Source organism: Phragmites australis, chromosome 20 (genome assembly GCF_958298935.1).
Source record: "Phragmites australis chromosome 20, lpPhrAust1.1, whole genome shotgun sequence".
Lineage (NCBI taxonomy): Eukaryota > Viridiplantae > Streptophyta > Magnoliopsida > Poales > Poaceae > Phragmites > Phragmites australis.
This window is the reverse complement of record NC_084940.1, coordinates 14754706-14775165: the sequence shown is the minus strand read 5'-3', so window position 1 is coordinate 14775165 and position 20460 is coordinate 14754706. Positions and strand designations below refer to the sequence as shown.

General features: G+C 42.0%; 1 protein-coding gene across 2 annotated transcripts; it reads right to left on the bottom strand.

Annotated features, from left to right (window-relative positions):
* Window positions 1-12033: 12033 nt before the first annotated feature.
* On the bottom strand, window positions 12034-19780 carry LOC133901617 (transcription initiation factor TFIID subunit 15-like). Of its 2 annotated transcripts, none has more exons than XM_062343037.1 (8): window positions 19642-19780; window positions 18130-18243; window positions 17672-18009; window positions 17365-17565; window positions 17022-17105; window positions 12832-12910; window positions 12626-12752; window positions 12034-12403 (listed from the first exon to the last, which is right to left on the bottom strand). In XM_062343037.1, the coding sequence occupies exons 2-8, from the start codon at window positions 18241-18243 to the stop codon at window positions 12198-12200; spliced, it is 1149 nt and encodes a 382-aa protein (XP_062199021.1). In that variant the 5' UTR covers window positions 19642-19780; the 3' UTR covers window positions 12034-12197. The 2 variants fall into 2 exon arrangements, with proteins under 2 accessions (XP_062199021.1, XP_062199022.1); XM_062343038.1 differs by having other exon boundaries at window positions 12629-12752.
* Between the last annotated feature and the right edge of the window lie 680 nt (window positions 19781-20460).

The window sequence follows — 20460 nt, the reverse complement described above, 5'->3', positions numbered from 1 at the left end:
GTGCGTCCGACCACCCGTCACTGTGGACGCCCTAGCGCTATTGAGAGGGCCCACCGCGCAGCCACAGAGGCACCCGGCGCGCCCACCCTGTCTTGTTCCTTTGCCAGGGCAGGGTGGCAGGCGGAACGCTTTGATCCTGGCAACGTTATCCCGAGATACCCCGGATGATACGGGACGGGACCCGTGCAATTAATGGACCCACGCCCCCCTGTCAAAGCATGGCAGGGATTGACACTGCGGCGGGAGCAGTTGGGGATGTCAGGATGTCAGGCCGCGCATGCCCATTAAATACGGCCTTGGACCTCTGACTGGTTGACGCCTCGTCGGTGGGCCCCTTTGGGTCGTCGGGGCTTCGGGTACCCTCGCGCGAACCTTCGGGGAACCGAGTGCTCGGGGGCTGCCACGTGCAGCCCCGAGCACTCTCTCCTGAGCACTTTTGTAGAACCTTCGGGGAACCGAGTGCTCAGGGGCCGCCACGTGCAGCCCCGAGCACTCTCTCCCGAGCACTTCGGTAGAACCTTCGGGGAACCGAGCTCTCGGGGACTGCCCCGTGCAGCCCCGAGCACTCTCTCCCAAGCACTTAGCTCTTCTGCCCATCGGGGGACTAGGGTACTCGGGGGCGAGCGGGCACCTCCCCGAGCACTTTCTTCCCGGTACTTGGACTCTGCGGGTCATCGGGGAACTGGGGTGCTCGGGGACCAGAGGCTGTGGCCCCGAGCACCTTCTCCCGGAACTTAGATTTTCCTCATCCTGCAGGAGGGACCTCGCGGGATGGTGACACGTGGCGGACGGCTAGCCTGGTCTCGGGACTCAGGGACCCCCGGTTCCTGATACACCGACAGTGTCCTTCCCTACCGATCTCTAAGATCATTTTCAAATAATTTCTGTGAGAGATCAAAATCTTTTTACAAAGAAATTTTCATTCTCTTCAGCGTTTTAACAGTTTCTCTGTTCCCATTACGAAGAGATTCCCAAGATCATTCCCTTCATGACGTGATTCTCTCTTATTTTCCTTCACGAATCCCTTCAAAGGGAAGCTGTTGGAGATGAGAGAAAATAAAAGTAATAAGAACGGGGAGAAGAATCGAAAAAGAAATAAAATGAAGAAAATATAGTTAGAGATGATCTAAGACTCGGTAGGAGAACATGTGCTAGTCGTTATGCTGCATAAAATCTTAGTCATGCAGTGCAGTTCTCACATGATAACTTAATGCATGTTTCTTTCAGGTTGTTTATAGCTTCTGCTTCTATCAGAAGCTCAGAAGCTGTTCTCTAAAAGTTTACTTCTGAGGAAATGAACTAGAAGTTAAAAAGCTAGCTGAGAGTAGTTTTTCTGAGAAGTAGTGTGCTGAGAAGTCGAAAAAATATTATAAAATTCAACAGCTAAAATTCAAAAACAGCTTTTCAGAAAAAACAAAAACATAATTTTTCAGAGAAACCAAAAGCAGAAGTTCAAACAAACAGACCCTTAGAATTAGGATTCACATCTTTCCTATCGTATTGTAAGTGTTCTATACATGAATTCTGTATCTCAACTGAATGACAGAGTTCCTGCCCTAAGTTTTTCCAAAAAAAGAAATATACATGAATTCTGTAGCTTTTCAAATACTCAAGTTATTGTACTATTGTTAGGGTCACAACTGACATAAAACTATTGTTGCCACTTGTACTTCAAGGCCACCTCTTAACTTTGAACTTCCTCGATCGCTAAGTCGATAAGTATGGTAACCCAACGGTAGGGAAAAATGTTAAGACAACATACATGTATGTTGTGTTTCTCCTAATTTTGTTAATTACTACTTACGTACAAGTGTCCAACCGCGACGTATCTAAATCGGGCTGTGTTTTTTGACAGTAAGTCGTCCAAAACCTAAGCTCCCCCCCTTGAAAATAAAAGTGAACCATCAATCAGGAAATAAGGTTTAGATCTTATAATTCTAGGACTGAATCAACAAATGAAGGACAAGAAAGAATGACTTAATTCTCGAACGGATAAGGGATAGTGGCTCTAAAGGTGGTGATTACTGGCTAAAGAGCCTCACGTCTCTCCAATAGTCCAATCAAAGTATCTATGATAAAGCGTGACGTAGATAAAGAGAAGCTTCGACAGTCGTTTGATCAGCATAAGATATGAGAGTATAAGATTTTCGTTTCTTTTAACATTTCAACAATTTTCTTTATATTTTTTATCATGAAAGAATTCTTAAGATCATTCTTTTTAGACAGGATTGTCTCATTTCAAACAAAGAAAATTAAAAAAAACAAAATAAATAGAATATGATTAGGGATGGTTTGACGAGAGGGAAACTTCAGTGGCTAAAAAAAGGTACGACCTACAAATCCAAAGCTGACGGGTCACATCACATGACATCGGTGTTTCTCCGAAGTGGCATCTATGTTTCTTCCCCAGGACGAGTCGTTCAACCGGGCTATGTATAGACCTGATGTTTTCCCTAACACTCCTATGTTTCTAAAAGCTTGCAAAGTTGAAGGGATGTATGTATTTGGTGGTTAAGGAGACGAACGGCGGTTTACAGGCCACCTACAATTCACATGTTCGATCAGGATCGATGTCGATGTCACCTTGCTAATTAGGGTGCGATTCTCACCTCATCTAAAACTCAAGTTTTATTTAGATGTTTAAAGAGGTGATCAAACTACTTGGAGTACCATGCTTAACTGGGCATAGGTGCCTAATAGGTGCTTATGCATGTAACTGCATCTAGGCATGTAAATTTGGAGAGTAAATAAAACTATTTAAGTCCCTAGGTTGAAAACGATTCCAGCGATCCGGCCATTGCTGACTGCAACTCAACACTTCATGTGGCATGCGTAATGCGTTCCATAGTTTATTTTAGGAGGGTTAATTTAAACAATCCAAATCTAATGTCCATGGTCGATTAATGAAATAAGGCTCACCGTGCAATGATTCGTTTGAGCATTGCAGCTGACTACAACCGCAAAATCTTCAAGATTTTTTTTTAATAGCCAACGGTCATTATCCTTGTATATGAATTTCTCAAGCGGTCGAGGATTTTCAAGTCTAATTTGAACATTTTTAAGGGTGAAAACGAATTAGTAAAAAAATCACCGACCAATAATTTTTAACAAAAGATCACCGTGCCATTTACTAAATAACACTCCAAAATTGTCCAAATTGACTAAAATCCTAAAAACCACCTCAGCCATTTGAGAAAATTTCTAAAGAAAGATAATAACTGTTGGCTATTCATAAAAAGATACTCAGAAAATATTAGAGATCCTGTAATATACAGAAGGAGAATGGTGATTGGTAAGCTTACCATTGCTGCTTGCTTCTGCAGTTGAGCAAGCAAGCATGGTGTGAACGCACAGTACTATTAGTTGACCTTCTAAATAGAAGATACTATAAATAGGTTCTTTGGTTAAATGTGATGTATGATATGATATTAGCTCCAAAACTAATGGTTTGAGAATAGAAAGTGGTGATACTTCAGTCCTCATATATCGTGTAGCTGCACCTCTCTCGTAGCGTGGCGGCTTCCCTCCTCTCAGGAAAGCAGAACACAAATCAAGAATAAGATCGGAGAGGATGAGAAGCTGCTGCAAAAGAAAGGGGGGAAGGGGTTGCAACTTGCAAGTCAACAAAAGATTCTTTGAATTAACAAGTTAATCAATTACGGATCTGAGCAGCTGAAGAACAATCTAAATAATCGAACAAATGGGCTGCTGGCTAATTGAAAAGATGAATAGATCCAAATCGGATTAAACTATCCACAAGAAAAGTAAGGCCAAGTTCTTGCTCCGCCAGATGGGGGGGAGATCCCAGCGCTTCTTTTTCTTGTCTTCTTCGGTTCTTCTTCTACTTCTCTCTGCGCTTTAATTAGTAGCAGCAGAGAAGGGAGCGGCGGGAGATGGAGAAGGCTAAAGCTGCGAGCGGCGGCGTCAGGACGTCGACGAGCTGCGATGTACTGGAGTACTGCAGCGGTGCAGCCTATAGAATGCAGCCGGTATCCCCCAAACCGACCAACTAAAAGTACTAGAATGGCCGTGGCCTGACAACAAGCAGTAGCTAATATATAGAGTCCCAAGCACACTTCCAAAGTTTTGGTATGCTTGGCCAGCTTGGGCTTACAGGAACCCCAGCCAGCTCCGCCACTGGGCGCAAGGCCACGGCCACCACAGCGCTCTCATGTCCGGTTCGCGTCAGCCGCCAGCGGGTGCGTGTGGTCGTTGAGGACCCGGTGGCACTGGACGACGAGAGAGCCGGGGTGAGTATAAGACTGTTAGAAATCAAATGATCTAAGTCTGACATTCTCGAACGGTTATTTGTAGAATGGTGTCCGTTCGAGAGATGTCTCCACGAACAGACACCCCTTCGACATGTATAAATATGTAACAATTATTAATGAAAGAAAAGAGTTCGAATCATTTGTTCATTTGTCTACTTTGCAATGCAATCAACTCACAACACGTTATCCTACACGCTTTCACCACTGAGTGATCAAGAACAGAAGATTGAAGAAGCACGAAGGCACGAAGGCCTCCATCACAAGATGAGCAGTGGCAAGAGTGGACTTATCTTCAATTGTCACTGTTATTCTTCGTGTCCTGCGTGAGGATTGTCGTCACCACCCCTACTTTGGTCGTCGTTGTGGTCCTCGCCCTGGTGGTGGCTGGTGTAGCCAACGCGCTCCACTGGATCACGGCCACCATGGCCGTCGCTCCCATGGACGTACTCGTCGTGGTTCACGCTCGTCTCGTCGTCCTCCAGTTGACGAGCACCGCGCCGACCTGAGCCACCCACCTCCGACCATGACCCCGACTGATGCAGCCAATCTTGCTCTTCCTGGCGCCCTTGATTTTTGTCCGATCCATGGCCTTGCGCCATTCGCATACACGCCGATGCCCCTCTTAGTTTCCCCGCCGCCAATGGAGGTTGATATCCACGTCGACGAGCCGACGCTCCCTTCACCGACTCCAGCGTCAACGGCGCCTGGATCGAGCCACCCTGGCCGCATTGCCTCCACCGCGGTGTGCTGCAACAGTAGCGGCACACCCACTCTGAAGCGATTTCCGCCGGCGACATGTCACTTCACGCCCACACCCTCGGTTAACTCCGGAGGCACGATGGTGGCTCGCCGTGGGCTTCCCCCTTACTTCGTTGCCACGACTCTGGAGGATCCCTCTTCCACGCGCGGTGCCGGCTTTGGCGACACCCACCTCACTGATGAAGGGACCTCAACGGCGCCGGACTCCACTCTGACCTGTTGTCTCCTCTGCCGCTTTGCAACCGCAACACGAATCGCCGACCCGGCCTCCGCCCGGGTTCCTGGTCTTCGACGGCGGTGGATTTCCGAAGCGAGGCCCCCAACGGTAGCTGCTTCGGCTACATCTCCTCCTCTGACAAGGAGGAGTATACACCGCGCTGAAGCACGGAGGCGTGGTGACGCGACGGCGAGACGATGACTACATGGCGACGCGAGTCAATGGGTGTGGCGGTCGGGGCTGGTGAACCCTAACCGTTGCCCTGCCCCACCCCTTTTATCCGCTTGCGTGCGCCTGCCTAGGCTGGTCGAAAGGCTGCCAAGGCCCAGGCCCAAGCTTCGTCGGATTCCCTCCTCCTGCGCCCGGCCGCACGGGCCGAAAGGACGCCTGGGCTTTAGCGCAGGTTTCCTTGCTCCATGTGCCAGAGCAAACTCAGAAGGCCATAGGCCATTTTGCAAAAATTCCCTTGGGTTTCTCACAAATTGCAAGATGGTCCAACTGATAGTACTATGTATTAAGTACTTTTCATGTTTAAATCCTCAATATTTACTATAATTACATTCAATACTGTTTACTATTGTAATTTAAAATTTCAGACCATGTTTTTCTGAAATATTATACATTGTTCAATGTGTTTGCTTCATGCAATCCCTATAACATACAATTATGTTTATGACCACTTTAATTTTGCAATTGAGATTCATTTTATTGCAATATTATACAATAATTCACCTTAATTAAGCCTAAAGAGCTTTTGTGCCCAAAGTGCTTAATTCAAGCAGAATTACAATGCAAAATAAAAATGATTACCTCGATTTAATATTTGTGAATCACAAGGTAATGGAGATATGGATATACTGCATATTTGCAGATTATCCACCATTAATATGAGATCTATATTTTGTCATCTTGACAAAATGATTATCTTCAATGTGCTCTTCCAAATATTATACTTAGCATAACATAAGGTAATAGGAACATAGGCATCTACTGATAATTATCAGATTATGCCTCCTATTACTGTGAGATCTACACCATATTTGGTGATTATCTACAACATGTTCGCTATATAATTTGAGATCTACACTATGTAATTCAAGTCTCAACTTGATTTTACATATTTTGCATCATTATTACAACATTACCATGATAAATTTTAATTTACCAATAGTAAATTAATCAAATCTATGGTTTAAACCCATGTAGGTCAAGATGACCAGCGAAGAGTTCGATATATTCACACCCGATGGTCACAGCTACCCGACATGGGCAATGGACGTCAAGGTTAGCCTTGCTCCCGTGGAATTGTAGCGGCACTCCAACCTCCCCAAGAGAGAGACTCACCGCTCACAGATCAAGTTAAATATAGTGCGTTATACCAAATAAGGCACCATATCCATCCGGATCTCAAATCTGAGTATTTGATGGAAGAAAATCCGAGCACATTGTGGCTAGCTCTCAAAATAAGACGGTCATTCTGTCTGATGCAAGTCATGAATGGACACATCTTCGACTCCAGGATTTCAAATCTGTCGGAGATTACAATCACGTTGTTCATAAAATATGTTCTAAGTTGTATTTTTGCGAAAAAAACCTACAGAAACAGAAAAGATAGAGAAAACTTTATCTACTATGCTTCCTGCTGATAAGATCTTACAGCAACAATATCGTGAAAGAGAATACCAAGTTTATTCTGACTTAATACATGTATTATTTCAGGCCGAAAAGCATGATGAACTCCTTTTAAAGAATCATCATCAGTGTCCAATATGTGCTGCTCCTTTACCTGAAGTACGTTCTAATATTCGGAATAGCAATAAGTTCGATGGCTCTTCCAGAAGCCAACCAACGAACTTTAAAGGTAAATGCAGACATAACAAGAAGAAGAAGCCACGTGCACCGGAAAAGGAGAGAGGCATTTCTAAACCCAGATTTGGCAAATCTAATGTTTGTCGTAAGTGTGGTTGTTATAAGCACACTAATAAGAAATGCCGCACCCCAAGACATTTAATTGATTTGTATCTACAATTTGTGGGACGCAACCAAGCTGCTTAAGGACAAAGATATGAAGCTCACTTCAATCTCAAACTGACACCACCAAGGAGGCTAGTTGTTCACAATAAGTTCCACAATAACCAAGTAACAACTAGACTCTTCAGCTGCCAGAAGATCCCATGAGCACGGAAAACATGTTCGTCGAATTTGCTTCGAATGACTTGTTTGGAGACCTTATTTAAGCTCCCAATTCCAAAGATACTATGTTATCTACGTCTATTAGTTGTTGTAATAATAAGTTGTCATTATTATATATTGTATGTTACAATATTGTATCAGCACTTATGATACTAAATAAAGTTTGTATGTATTCTATATATCTGATAAAGAATTTCATATTACATTCTTTAATTCTATATATAGATTTCTACGGAAGTCAATCCGATGGAGGAGGAAATGTGCCTTGTGGATAGTTGCACCACAAATTCTATATTTAGGAAAACAAAATATTTCCAAACTCTTACTAAGAGACAAGAAAATGCTTTGACAATCGCTGGACGCGATGCAGTAATTGTTGGCTCAGGTCGTGCTATAATTACATTCCCTATGGATAATCAAGTTATAATCGAGGATGTTTTATTGTATCCTGATTCAACTCGTACCTTACTAAGTTATAGAGATATCCGTCAGAATGGTTTCCATATTGAAACCCATGATGACAACAAAGAGGAATGTCTTCTCTTAAAAAAAACAATAGATATGGCAAACGAGTACTTGAAAAAATTCCCTCTTTATCGTCAGGATTGTACTACACATACATTAAACCCGTAGCAAATGTTGCATACAAGGTAATTTTTTAGAATGTTAATGCATTCCAAACTTGGCATGATCGCCTTGGTCATCCCAGCATAGGGATGATGCAAAAAATTATCAGCAATTTCATTGGTCATAATTTAAGTGATGCTAAATTCCCACAATTTTTGGATTTTATGTGCACTTCATGTGCCACAGGGAAGCTAATTTTAAGACCATCTTACCTTAAAATTCAAGCAGAACCACTCAAATTCCTTGAACGCATTCAAGGCGATATATGTGGTCCTATCCAACCATTAACCTAACCATTTAGGTATTTCATGGTTCTAATCGATGCATCTACACGATGGTCTCACGTGTGTCTCCTGTCCACACGAAACCATGCATTTGCCAAAATAATGGCTCAAATTATTAAATTACGAGCACATTATCCTGAACATCGAATTCAATCAATTCGAATGGATAATGCTGCAGAATTCTCCTCACATGCCTTCAATGACTATTGTATGACCCCAGGAATTCAAGTTCAGCATTCTATTCCATATATCCATACTCAAAATGGTTTGGTAGAATCCCTTATCAAAAGAATTAAGCTCATTGCACGACTCTTAATACAGAATTGCAATTTACCAACTTTTGTTGGGGTCATGCAGTTTTACACGCTGCTGACTTAATTCAATTGTGACCTACTGCATATCATAGTACTTCCCCTCTACAATCAGTATGTGAAAATCCACCAAGTATTTCCCATCTGCGTAAATTCGGTTGCGCTACATACATACCGATCTCACCACCGTAGCGTACATCCATAGGCCCACATAGGAAATTAGGGATTTATGTGGGGTATCAATCTCTGTCGATCATTAAATACCTCAAGCCCCTCGCATGGGACCTATTCACGGCTCGGTATGCTGATTGTATATTCAATGAGGACCATTTCTCAGCATTAGAGGGAGATTTTAAATACCAGAAAGAATACTAGGAAATCAATTGTTCCACCTTAGATCCACGTACTCAAGAATCTGAACTCCAAGTTCAAAAAATCATCAATTTACAATATATTGCAAATAACCTGCAAGATGCATTTACTGACTACAATGGTGCCACAAAATCCTATAATCCTGCCAAAAATGTGCCCGAAAGAGTGGATATATCAATAAAAAACCACTCAACTCCCTATTCAAAATAAGAGAGGGAGAAGTACGGCCACAAAGGAGGATACAGCTTCTTGCAAGCGCCAAAAGAAACAGATGAAGAAACCCTCTGAAACAGTAAGTGCAAATCAACCTTAAGTTGACAGACAGCCAATGGGTAGTATACACCCAGTGGATGGGCAGCATCCACAACCTAGCTCAAAAGTGCACTCAATTAATGATGCTGGGACATCAGAATACCCTGACTCAAACGTATTGGGAAATCACGAACAGTCACCAAGGGTACATGAAAATTCCACCAACTATCTAGATTCTGGAGAATCATATGTCTGAAAGACTATAATTATCGACACATACTTCTCCACTATGATTGCAAACAACCTCCAAAATGATCCAGATCCTAAGACCATGGCAGAGTGTAAACAACGCTCGGAGTGGACTCAATAGAAGGATGCAATCCAAACAGGGATAGCCTCGCTCACAAAAAAGAGGTATTCACAAAAGTAATACTTACACCTCCAAATGTCTTCCCTGTGGAATTCAAATGGGTTTTCGTCCGAAAACGGAATGAGAACAACGAGGTGGTGAGATACAAAGCAAGGCTAGTAGCACAAGGGTTCACGCAGAGAACCGGCATTGATTTCAATGAAACATATTCTCCGGTCATGAGTGAAATCACATTCCGATATCTTATCTCATTGGTAGTTCAAAATCATCTATCTATGCAGTTGATGGATGTAGTGACCGTATATCTATATGGGTCACTTGATTCGGACATATACATGAAGGTTCCCAATGGAATCCAAATTCTGAATCCAAACGCAAATCGCAACATATATTGTGTAGAGCTTAATAAGTCACTATATGGCTTAAAACAGTCGATCAAGAAATTATTGACAAGATTTTGTATTATCTATGTGTATGTTGATGACCTAAACATCATTGACAACGCACAAGATATCGATGAAGCACGTGATCATCTAAAGACGGAATTCGAGATGAAGGATTTGGGTAAAACCAAATTTTTCTTGGGTCTATAACTCGAGCACCTTCCCTCAAGAGTTATGGTACACCAAGCTGCCTATGTCCAGAAAATATTAGAGAAATTCAATATGAACAAATCATATCTATCTAAAACCCCCATGGTTGTTCGATCACTAGACATGGAGAAAGATCAATTTAGACCACGGGAAGATGGAGAAGAGATATTGAGACCCGAGGTTTCGTATCTCAGTGCCATCGAAGCACTTATGTATCTTGCAAATTGCACCAGACCTGATATCACATTTGCAGTGAACTTACTAGTTAGGCGTAGCGCTGCTCCAACTAAACGCTATTGGGCAGGAGTCAAGAATATCTTTTGATATCTCCAAGGTACCAAAGATCTTGGTCTATTCTTTCAATTTCAAAAAAACCAAGATTCAAATATGGTTGGATACACTGATGCTGCCTACTTATCAGATCCCCATAATGCCAGATCACAGACAGGCTTCATGTTCGATATGGATTAGGCGTAAATGAAACCTTTGCAAAAATCTCTTACATGGTGGGACAACTATTTTATAGAAGTCTTCAAAACAGACTCTAGTGGCTACATCCATCAATCATTCTAAAATAATTGTATTATATGAGGCATCATATGAATGCATGTGGCTTCGCAGAATGACAAACCACATACAACAGTCATGTGGTATTGGTTCTACTGAATCACCTACCATTAGCTACGAAGATAATGCTGCTTGTGTTGCTCAGATACAAACAAGTTACATAAAGAGCAATATCACTAAGTATATTGCCCCTAAATTGTTTTATCCTCATGAGTTACAATAAAATGGGAAGATAAACATCTTACAAATTAAATCTTGTGATAATCTCGTAGATTTATTCACAAAATTCTTACCAACTTCAACATTTCAAAAATATGTTCATGGTATTGGTATGTGACGGTTTCGAGATTTGCAAGAATCAGGGAAGTCTTCTCCTGAATTTAACCTGTTCATATATCATATTGTACTCTTTTCCTTTTATAAGTTTTACTTACAAAGTTTCTTATAAATTTTTTTAATAAAATAATATCAACACAAAATCATATACCATACCTCTTATTTTCTCTATCGGGATTTTTAAAGAAGGTATACAAAACATATCTATTGTTCTCTAAACTCGCTTATAGGTTTTCTTTTTATAAAATTTTCTCATATGAGTTAAAAAAAGATAATAATAACATATGTTGTATCATTTTCTCATTATTTTTCTACTAGGTTCAAAAAAAATTTAACAGCATATTACTATTACTCTTCTCATATTTTTCTCATAGTTTTTAGAGAAACTTTAAAGATAAAATATATAAGTACATAGACTAACATCGATAAGGGAGAGTACTAGAAATCAAATGATGTAAGCCTAACATTTCTGAACGATTATTTGTAGAATGGTGTATATTCAGAGGAATGTCTTCACCTACAACACCCCTCCAATATATATAAATATATAACAATCATCAATAAAAGAAAAAAGTTCGCATCATTTGTTCATTTATCATTACAAAGACCTCAGCGCCACTAGCATTGGCTCTGACATGTTCATCGTCAGCTCCTGCTGGCACGGACCCGAGGGTCAAAATTAGAAACAGTTTTGGAGTTCATTTTTAGAAATAGTTTGGAAAAAGGTTAAAATATAAAGAAATGTCCCCGACAAATCCAATACTTGCATTGACAAGCTGCTACCAACTTCTACTGCGGAATAGTCAAATTTTATCACTCGCCTTTTGTTACACATCCACTCGTTATGAGAAGGCCTGATAATATAGATGTTGCAGCTTAAGTAATCAGAGAAGAAAGATGTCAGATTAACGTATGCCAGTGCAACAAATCATTCGAAGCAACATCAGGTCCAGAGAAATAATGCACGCCCCCAGTTAATAACACAATATCACGGGTCCCACGGCAACGAAAAGTCACTGTTGTTGAAAAATCCTATCATGTCTCTTCACCTGTGGCGATCACGGTCACGCTCCCGACTTCTCTCGTGGTCATGATCTCTGCCCCAGTCCCTCCCCCTTTCCCTGTCATGGCTTCGGCTCCGGTGCCGCTCCCTTCCGTGACCACCTCTATCCCTGTTCCTGCTCTCCCTTCCGTCATGGTCGTCCCTGCCACGATCCCTGCTCCTCTCTCTACCTTCTCTTTCAGCTGAGCCTGCAACAGTGATCAACACCAGCTCATGTTCAGCACTATCGAAGCAAATTCACAAACAACTTTGGTACTGACATTCTGGACGTCTCGCCCCCGGGGCCCAACACACAAAAATGTGACATGACAATATATATACCATAACCTTACCAAAAAGCACAAACTGGACGATAAATAATCCCAAAACAGTCTGAATTAAAGAAATGGACTTAAAGTAGAGCGGAATACCACGTTGCTCAACTTCCCATCCAGCGCGTCCAGACCCAGGAAGAGTCTGTGCACCTTCAGTATGCAGTGCTTTAGCACGGAATTTCTTTTTGAGGTTGCCAAATTCATCATAGATCTCTCCATCGTCCTATGATACAAACCACGTTTAGACATGGAAACACATGATTGTGACATACAAAACATATAATGTTCAGTAAACATCCTACCTCAGCCTCTTTCCGACGCCTTTTAACTTCCTCTAGTTCTTCTTCATCAAGTTCTTTATACCCACCACCCCGGCCACCCCTAAAAAAAGTTACTTGGTGAGACAAGCCTCAATATTAAAGCATATACCTTCCGGTAAATAGTTAAATTAAACGCATGTTGCTCTCTTAACGGACGTAACATACACAATGATGAAAAAATAGGCCGATCAACCGATTAATCGGCTAAGTAATCGGTGATCGGCAGGGCAACGAGTAGATTAGCCTGTTATCGGCTCTAAAATTGGTCAACCGATTAATCGGTCTAACAACCCGATTAATCGGGTTGACCACCGATTAAACAAGTTCAACTCCCGCCTCTCACGCCGCCGCTCAGCTCAGCTCCTGCCCCTCGCACCGTCGTCGCTCCTTGCCAACCGGATCTGGAAGGGTGCCGCGTGCCACTTAGTGCACCACGCCGCCTCCAGCAGCAGGCCACCCAGCAGAGCGCCGCCCCTCCAACAAGTCGTCGCCCTCCTGAAGCCGACACTGCTTCCTCAAGCCGCCGCTTGCTCCGTTGCCTCCTCATGTCGCCACCCTCTCCTCAAGGCCAAGTATGGTAGCAGTAGCACGTGGCCTCCCATCAGTACTGAATAGATTAGCTGGGTGAGGAACTGAGCCTCCCTTTTTGGTTTTTGCAAACAAGAAACAACTAAGAATGACGACCATCGGTGAAACTGCAAATGCTACAGTCCTTAGGAGAAATTCAGATGATATAGGATGAGAATTTGGATGCTTGATTGATGCAAATAATTTACAGAGTACAATGCAAATTGTGGAAAGCAAATGGGTGGAGGGATTTTTAGGCTAAAGTGTCATGTTGCTCAAGTCAAAGGGCAGGTGACAAGTTGTGGCAAGGCCACAAAGGAGTAGCAAGAGAAGTGTAAGAAGTCTCTTGACGAAGCAAAGGCTAAGAAAGTGGCTAAGGTTCAACATGAGCAAGAGCTAAGAGATGAGGTCACCATTGAAAAAGATGGAGCTGAGGTAGAAGAGATTGATGAAACTAGTTTTAGTGTTAGTGCACCGAAGAAGGCATGGCCTATGGATAATTTTATGAACCCAATTGATCCATCCATCGTTATGATAAAGAGGCAACAAAATATAAATGACGCTATTGACAAGGAGAGAACTTATAAAGTGGGGCAATATTTGGGAAGATGGATGCACAAGAGAAATATTCCTTTGAATAGTGTCAATGATGATGACTTCAAGCAATTTTGTGAGGCTCTAGGCCGGTATGGTCCAAATTGGAAGCAACCTTCCCATTATATTTTAAGGGAAAGATGTTGGAGGAGGTACAAAGAACTAAGGATTTGTTGAATCAACATGAACTAGACACAAGTGCATACATATTTAGTTATGTGGATGAGTGCATTGAGAAAATAGGTCCCAAAAATGTTGTGCAAGTAGTCACGGATAATGCTTCCAATAACATTGGGAGCAAAGGAGATGTTAAAGGAGAAAAGGCCAAACATATTCTAGACCTCATGTGGAACTCACCCTCAATTTAATGGTACAAGCAATTGTCAAGTTGAAACAATTCTCTCCTACAATCACTAAAGCCAAGGAAATGACAAATTTTATATATTCGCATCACACTACATTGTCCTTGATGAGAATTCATACTAAAAAGGGAGATATTGTTAGGCCGGGTGTGACAAGATTCGCTTCCGCATTTCTTACCTTGCAAAGTTTGCTTGCTAAGAAAAAGCAAATAAGAGAAATGGCTTGTAGTGAGGCTCGGGAACGATGCAAGCACACAAGATCAAGGAAAGTCAGCATATGCCACAATAATGAGTAGGGGCTTTTGGAACAATGTTGCTCTTTGCATCAACGTTTTTGAGTCATTGGTGAAATTGCTTCGCTTGGCCAATAGTGATGGTACATCTATGTCCTCTATGTATGGAGAACTTTTAGAGGCAAAGAAGGCCATCAAGCTCACTATGAGAAATTCAGAAAGAGACTAATGTGATCATTTGAGCCATGGAAAACAAGATGCGTGTAAGGCTTGATTCTCCATTCCACATGGCGACATACCTCTTGAATCCTCGTTATACATATGTGGATACATCAATCTTTGGAGATGTAGAAATCATGACTGGCTTCATTGATGTTATTGAAATGTTTTATCATGGAGATGATGATAAGCAAAATTTTGCTCTTAATGTAGACTTTCCTATGTTCGGATATCAACAAGGCATGTTTGGGAAGGTGGGGGCCACAAAAGCAATTCACAATGATAATTTTGCTGCCGGTAAGCTTGTGTTTTCTTGCAAAATTATCATACATATACGTACTTATGCATTTTTGCTTAGTTGTAGGGTTGTGGTGGTCAATTTATGGATTGCAAGCTCCTACGTTGCAAAGAATGGCTGTCAGGATCCTAAACTTGACCTCAAGTGCATCTGGATGTGAAAGAAATTGGAGCGCATTTGAAATGGTAACTCTCACAATCCCACTATTGAAATCTTTAGCTTGCTAAATCCTCACCAAATTTTCCTCACTAGTTTTTATTTTGCAATTTGAAGGTAGATGCAAAGAGGAGAAATAAACTAGATGTGTGTCGTCTGTCGTGTGAGCAATCTAGTCTTTGTTCAATTCAATGGAAGAATGATGGACAAAAGAAAGAACTGTTCTATCCATAGTGATGTCCTTATAGGTGAAGATGCTTCCCATGCACATGATTGGATATATGAATGTGATGAAGAGGTTGATCCTACAACAGGGTTGTCGTATGATGTAATTGATGAAGCAATGGGGGCCGCATAAGCAATGGGGCCTCGTAGGAGCGAAAGAGTTAAAGAGCTCTATGAAGTAAAACAATTTGTTTCTAAAGATGATAGTGATGTCCTTATAGGTGAAGATGCTTCCCATGCACATGATTGGATATATGAATGTGATGAAGAGGTTGATCCTACAACAGGGTTGTCGTATGATGTAATTGATGAAGCAATGGGGGGCGCATAAGCAATGGGGCCTCGTAGGAGCGAAAGAGTTAGAGAGCTCTATAAAGTAAAACAATTTGTTTCTAAAGATGATTCCGAACAAGAGTTCAATATGGAGGAAGAGATTGAATTTGAGGCCGATGATGGTGGGGTGGTTTCAACCAAAGAGAATGAAGAGGATGAACCAATGGATATTTGAGCCTACAACTTGTCAACTTATTTATTTTGCTGCATAGAACTTATTTGAGTTAGATGAGCTATGTGTCTATGTGTGAATTGCGATTGTGTGAACTGCTATCATGTGTGCTGGACTGTTATCCTTTTTATTTGTATTTGAGACTTTTGAGTATTTTTTATGTGTTTGGTTGAATGAGAACAGTTGCTGCCCTTTTTTTTTTTGGGAATTTATAGTTTATATTTGAAGCACATACTCATAGTGTTATTTATTTTTGCAGATTTATCGCCTTCCAATCAAGAATTTGTCATCAAAACTACAATATCAAGCCATCAAGGTAACATCTAGTTGTCCTAGTTAGTTCTTAGAATCTCATACATGTTTACATAAGTTCTTTATACCAACCGATTAATGGTCGACCGATTAATTCAGTTAATCCCCGATTAACCGATTAATCCCTACTCCCTAGCCGGCTGAGCAGCTACCGATCACTGATTTTTTGAACAATGAACATACAACACCCAGTTGTGATGTTTTATACATACGTGTAGCCATTTTTAAAATGAAATTTGGCAAACAATGCACTTGCATGATTCACAACTAGCCATGCTCATCGCTATTGTCGGAGGTCCACAGATTCAGTCATGACCAAACTGATGGGCCAAAGTGTTGTGGCATTGCACCTACTTCGAGTCCAGTTTTGTGCCCCAAAGCCAAAAACTGGTCACAACAAGGGCGAATATCACCTCAATTGATCTCTGTTTTTCAAGGACTATCCTATTGTTGATGTGTGGCAACAATCAACCTGGCAGTGAGTGCATTGGGTGTAAAAGCATGATGTTTAGCTATTAAGAAAACAAGCCTCATCAATCCCACACTAGATATAACAAATGCAGCTATTCTTTACATGAATTCTTATTATAATTCACAAGATGTTTACTTTAACTGCTAAAGTATAATTTATATTCCAAAATTTTTAATTATCGTGATTATGAACCGGTCACATGCAAATAGTGTATGCACCTTGTCCTTACCTTACACCACCTTCATTGGTACCAGGCTTGGAGGTGTTACATATATTACATTTCATCCGCTTAGCCCAGTTTATGTTGCCACACCTGGAACACAAAATGAAGTTATGTTTCAGATCATTTCAGATAGCAGGTTTATAGTAAAATACAAAATTGCTGCAGATACAGAAGGCAGCAATGAAGTTTGAGCTATAAACAAGCGTGTAATAAAGAGTCATGGAAAGCACTATCTCATTGGTTTCATGGGGCAGCAATTACATGATGCATACAAATGAATGTAAAAGATTGAACTCAAGAGATGTATCAAAACTTCGAAACAGAAGAACATAAGCTCTTAGCCTCTTACATTGGACATGACCAATCGTTCGGACCAAACAGTCCAGGTGGACCACCAACAGCAGCTGCGCCAGCACGGCTGCTTCCTCTTGCGTCAGTGCTACCACGGCCTCTACCCCTACCACCACCACCAGTTCCACCAACACCAGAAGGGCGAGCGGCTCCACAGCGATTACAAACACCACGGAAGGCAAAATTTACATTGCCACAACTGAAAGAAGAAATCATATCAGAAAGAAAAGAATACCCAGTGAAGACCATACTAGTCAACAAGTGAACTGAAGTGATAGATAAGTTGCTCACCAATCATAACAGACCTTGTATTTGGACACATCCAATCCCCATCTTGCTGCCAAGCCTTTCCCGGAGCATCACCACGTCCTCTACCTCTGCCTGCCGCATAATCCGATTCATCTTGTCCACCAACATCAGCAGCGATGTTCAAATTCGCGGAGTTATCAAATGTATCTTTGCTTTTTGACTCAGCTATGTGAACCTGAATAGTGCTTCCATGGAAATCCTTGTTATTGAACCATTCCACAGCAGCTGAAGCAGCATGTGGATCCTCATAGGTGACTGTTGCATCACCCTTTGGTTCATTGGTAACTTTGTCCCTGTATATCCAAATTTTTGGGTGGCCGGTCCTCTTGTCCTTCTGTTGTGATTTGGCAGCAGAGAAGAGACAAAATTTTCATGAAATGGGATTGAAAAAGGTACACAGAATCTTGAAGGATTTTGTAGTGGTTGCAAAAATGTTACCTGGTAAGACCCATACCTTTAGCAACCCTATGGTGCCAAAATATTCAGCCAACATAGTCTCATCAGTTCCAGGAGGCAGATTGCACACATAAACAGAACCATTCGGGGGGGCTCTTGACATTCCAGCCATCTGTAGCAAACCGCTCAGTTGCAGGAGAGTGGTACCATTATTTTGATTTGTGTTGCATGTAGAAAATACTTAAGGGATTTGAAAAGACAATATCACAAGCAGAAAAGTGCAAAAAATAACACTTGCAATGGGCGAAACACAACAAGGAGGGCAGTAACGCATTGAGAAGACAAAAATGAAAGGAACAATGTATCATGGGTCCATAACACAACGCAATGCATAAAACCTGAAGGATGCTACTACAGGATGTTGAAGTTTTGAACAACCTCCAATTAATTAGCAAACTGAGTTTTGGGGCTAATTTTGCACACAACAGATTAGGGCATTTCAGTTGACTATAACTTCTAGATAGATCTCTGATGTTTGAGGCTTATGGGAAAAAAACCTTGTATAATTATTGCTATTGAATATATGGATATTAGAGAAACAAAAAACCAAGGAAACCAAACATAACAACTGAGCAACTGTATTTCGCACAGATAGTTTTGCTTAACAAAAGAAGAGGGGAAGACCATATGTTTGTTTTCAAGAAATTTCTATGCTAACCAAAAATGTTGTGTGCCACATTTCTGTTCCTATTGAACCCTATGAAAAAGAGGTCCCCATTTAACATATGAATATATGTATTTGCATGAAGTAGATTAGATCCCGGTAGACTTGTCAATGATAAATTGACCACTGCAGACTGTACAATTGATGCATCTGTATCAAAATTTGAATCCTAAACTTAAACGCAATCTATCTGTAATGCAACAAATATACTGGCCAACAGTAGATAAACCTCGGCGCTTATACCACATCACATTTACACGACCAGCTGAAGAATTCGGTCCGGATATAGCAGGCAGGTAAAAGCTGGTGGGGGAAATCCACGCAACAGACACAACACGTGTATAAATCCAAGGGTTATCGGATTAGTTGGATAAAAAAAGGCACAAGTTGAGCAGGTGACAAATGTAACCAAGACCACAACATGACAGCACTAGTACCCTGAATCGTATGAACCACTAGAGCCTAAACAAACTGCAGCCACAAGCAGAGGTACCTTGGCAGAGAGATCAAATCTACCTCAGAGCGATGCAGGCACAACGCAGATCACGAAGAAAGGCGCCAAAATCAAGACCTCCCCAGCCCTCCCCGTCGCCACACCGAGCCAGCCGAAACCCTAACGCACCAAATCGGCCCCGACACGTCGCGAATCGGTGGCGCGCCATCGGCTGGGAGCCCGAAGCGGCCACCGATTCCACGACAACGGAGACCAGGATGGATCGCGCAGACCTAAACGCCGCGCCGCAGGGGGGAAGCGAGAACCTAGGGGCGCGAGCGACGGAGCGCGGTAGGTGACGACGAAGTAAGAGGGTGCAAAGGAGAGGAGGCGGCGGCGGTGGCAAAGCTTACCTCGTCGTCGTCGTGGACGCGGAGGAGGGCGAGACAGAGTCGTGCGGGCAAAAAGAGCCGGCGAGGCGAGCAAACCCTAGGCAGTCACATGTACTGACTGGTACGATCAATGATGGGCTTGGGAGGGATTTTACTGACCTTGGGCTTGCATTTTAGGCCGCGAATTGAGCCCACAAACCGCTTGGGAGGGAATTTTCCCTACGAAAAAAATCTATTTAACCTCCCTCAACTATTGCCCTCAGCTTCCCTTAGACTCGAAAACCAGACATCCAATCTTGTTTAGGCATTAGTATAGTAAGTGCATACGTCTAACTTGTGCTCTCTAATAAAAACATAAATTTATCATCTTGAACCATCGAAACCGTGCACATTAGCCTCTAGCCCCATTCTAATGAGGTTCCGCAAAAATTGGACCACACCGTATACTAGGTCTACTCGTCAGTATCTTATTCCTTTCTTCCTCACCTCCATAAGTTCTCAACTAGTGATGGCAATGTGTTGGATCTAGTACGGGTGAAACAGACTGGTGCCCGACTCACCACTGAAATCTCTTACTTGACCCATGCCTGTGAAGGCTGACGGATGAAAATTCATGCTCATACTCATGCCCATCAAGTACCCAAAACCTATGGATTGCAAACTGTGCTCGGACATTTTGAAAATTAACCCAAACAATATATCAGCTTTCGACTTCAATACAAATAAAGGAAATTGACATGCGATTCCATGTTCCCATTCAATAATATAATCCTTCTAACCATCAAAAGAGCGAACAAATCTATAGCCAACCAAAGTTACTACCACAAGTGGAACTTTTTT

Bases quoted from the DNA above. Each gene is read 5' to 3' on its own strand.
- LOC133901617 (XM_062343037.1), bottom strand. From the start codon at position 18,243: ATGGCTGGAATGTCAAGAGCCCCCCCGAATGGTTCTGTTTATGTGTGC. The intron at 18,010-18,129 runs GTATGGGTCTTA...AAATCACAACAG, and splicing joins GCACCATAGGGTTGCTAAAG to AAGGACAAGAGGACCGGCCA. The intron at 17,566-17,671 runs GTCTGTTATGAT...TTCTTCTTTCAG, and splicing joins TGGATGTGTCCAAATACAAG to TTGTGGCAATGTAAATTTTG.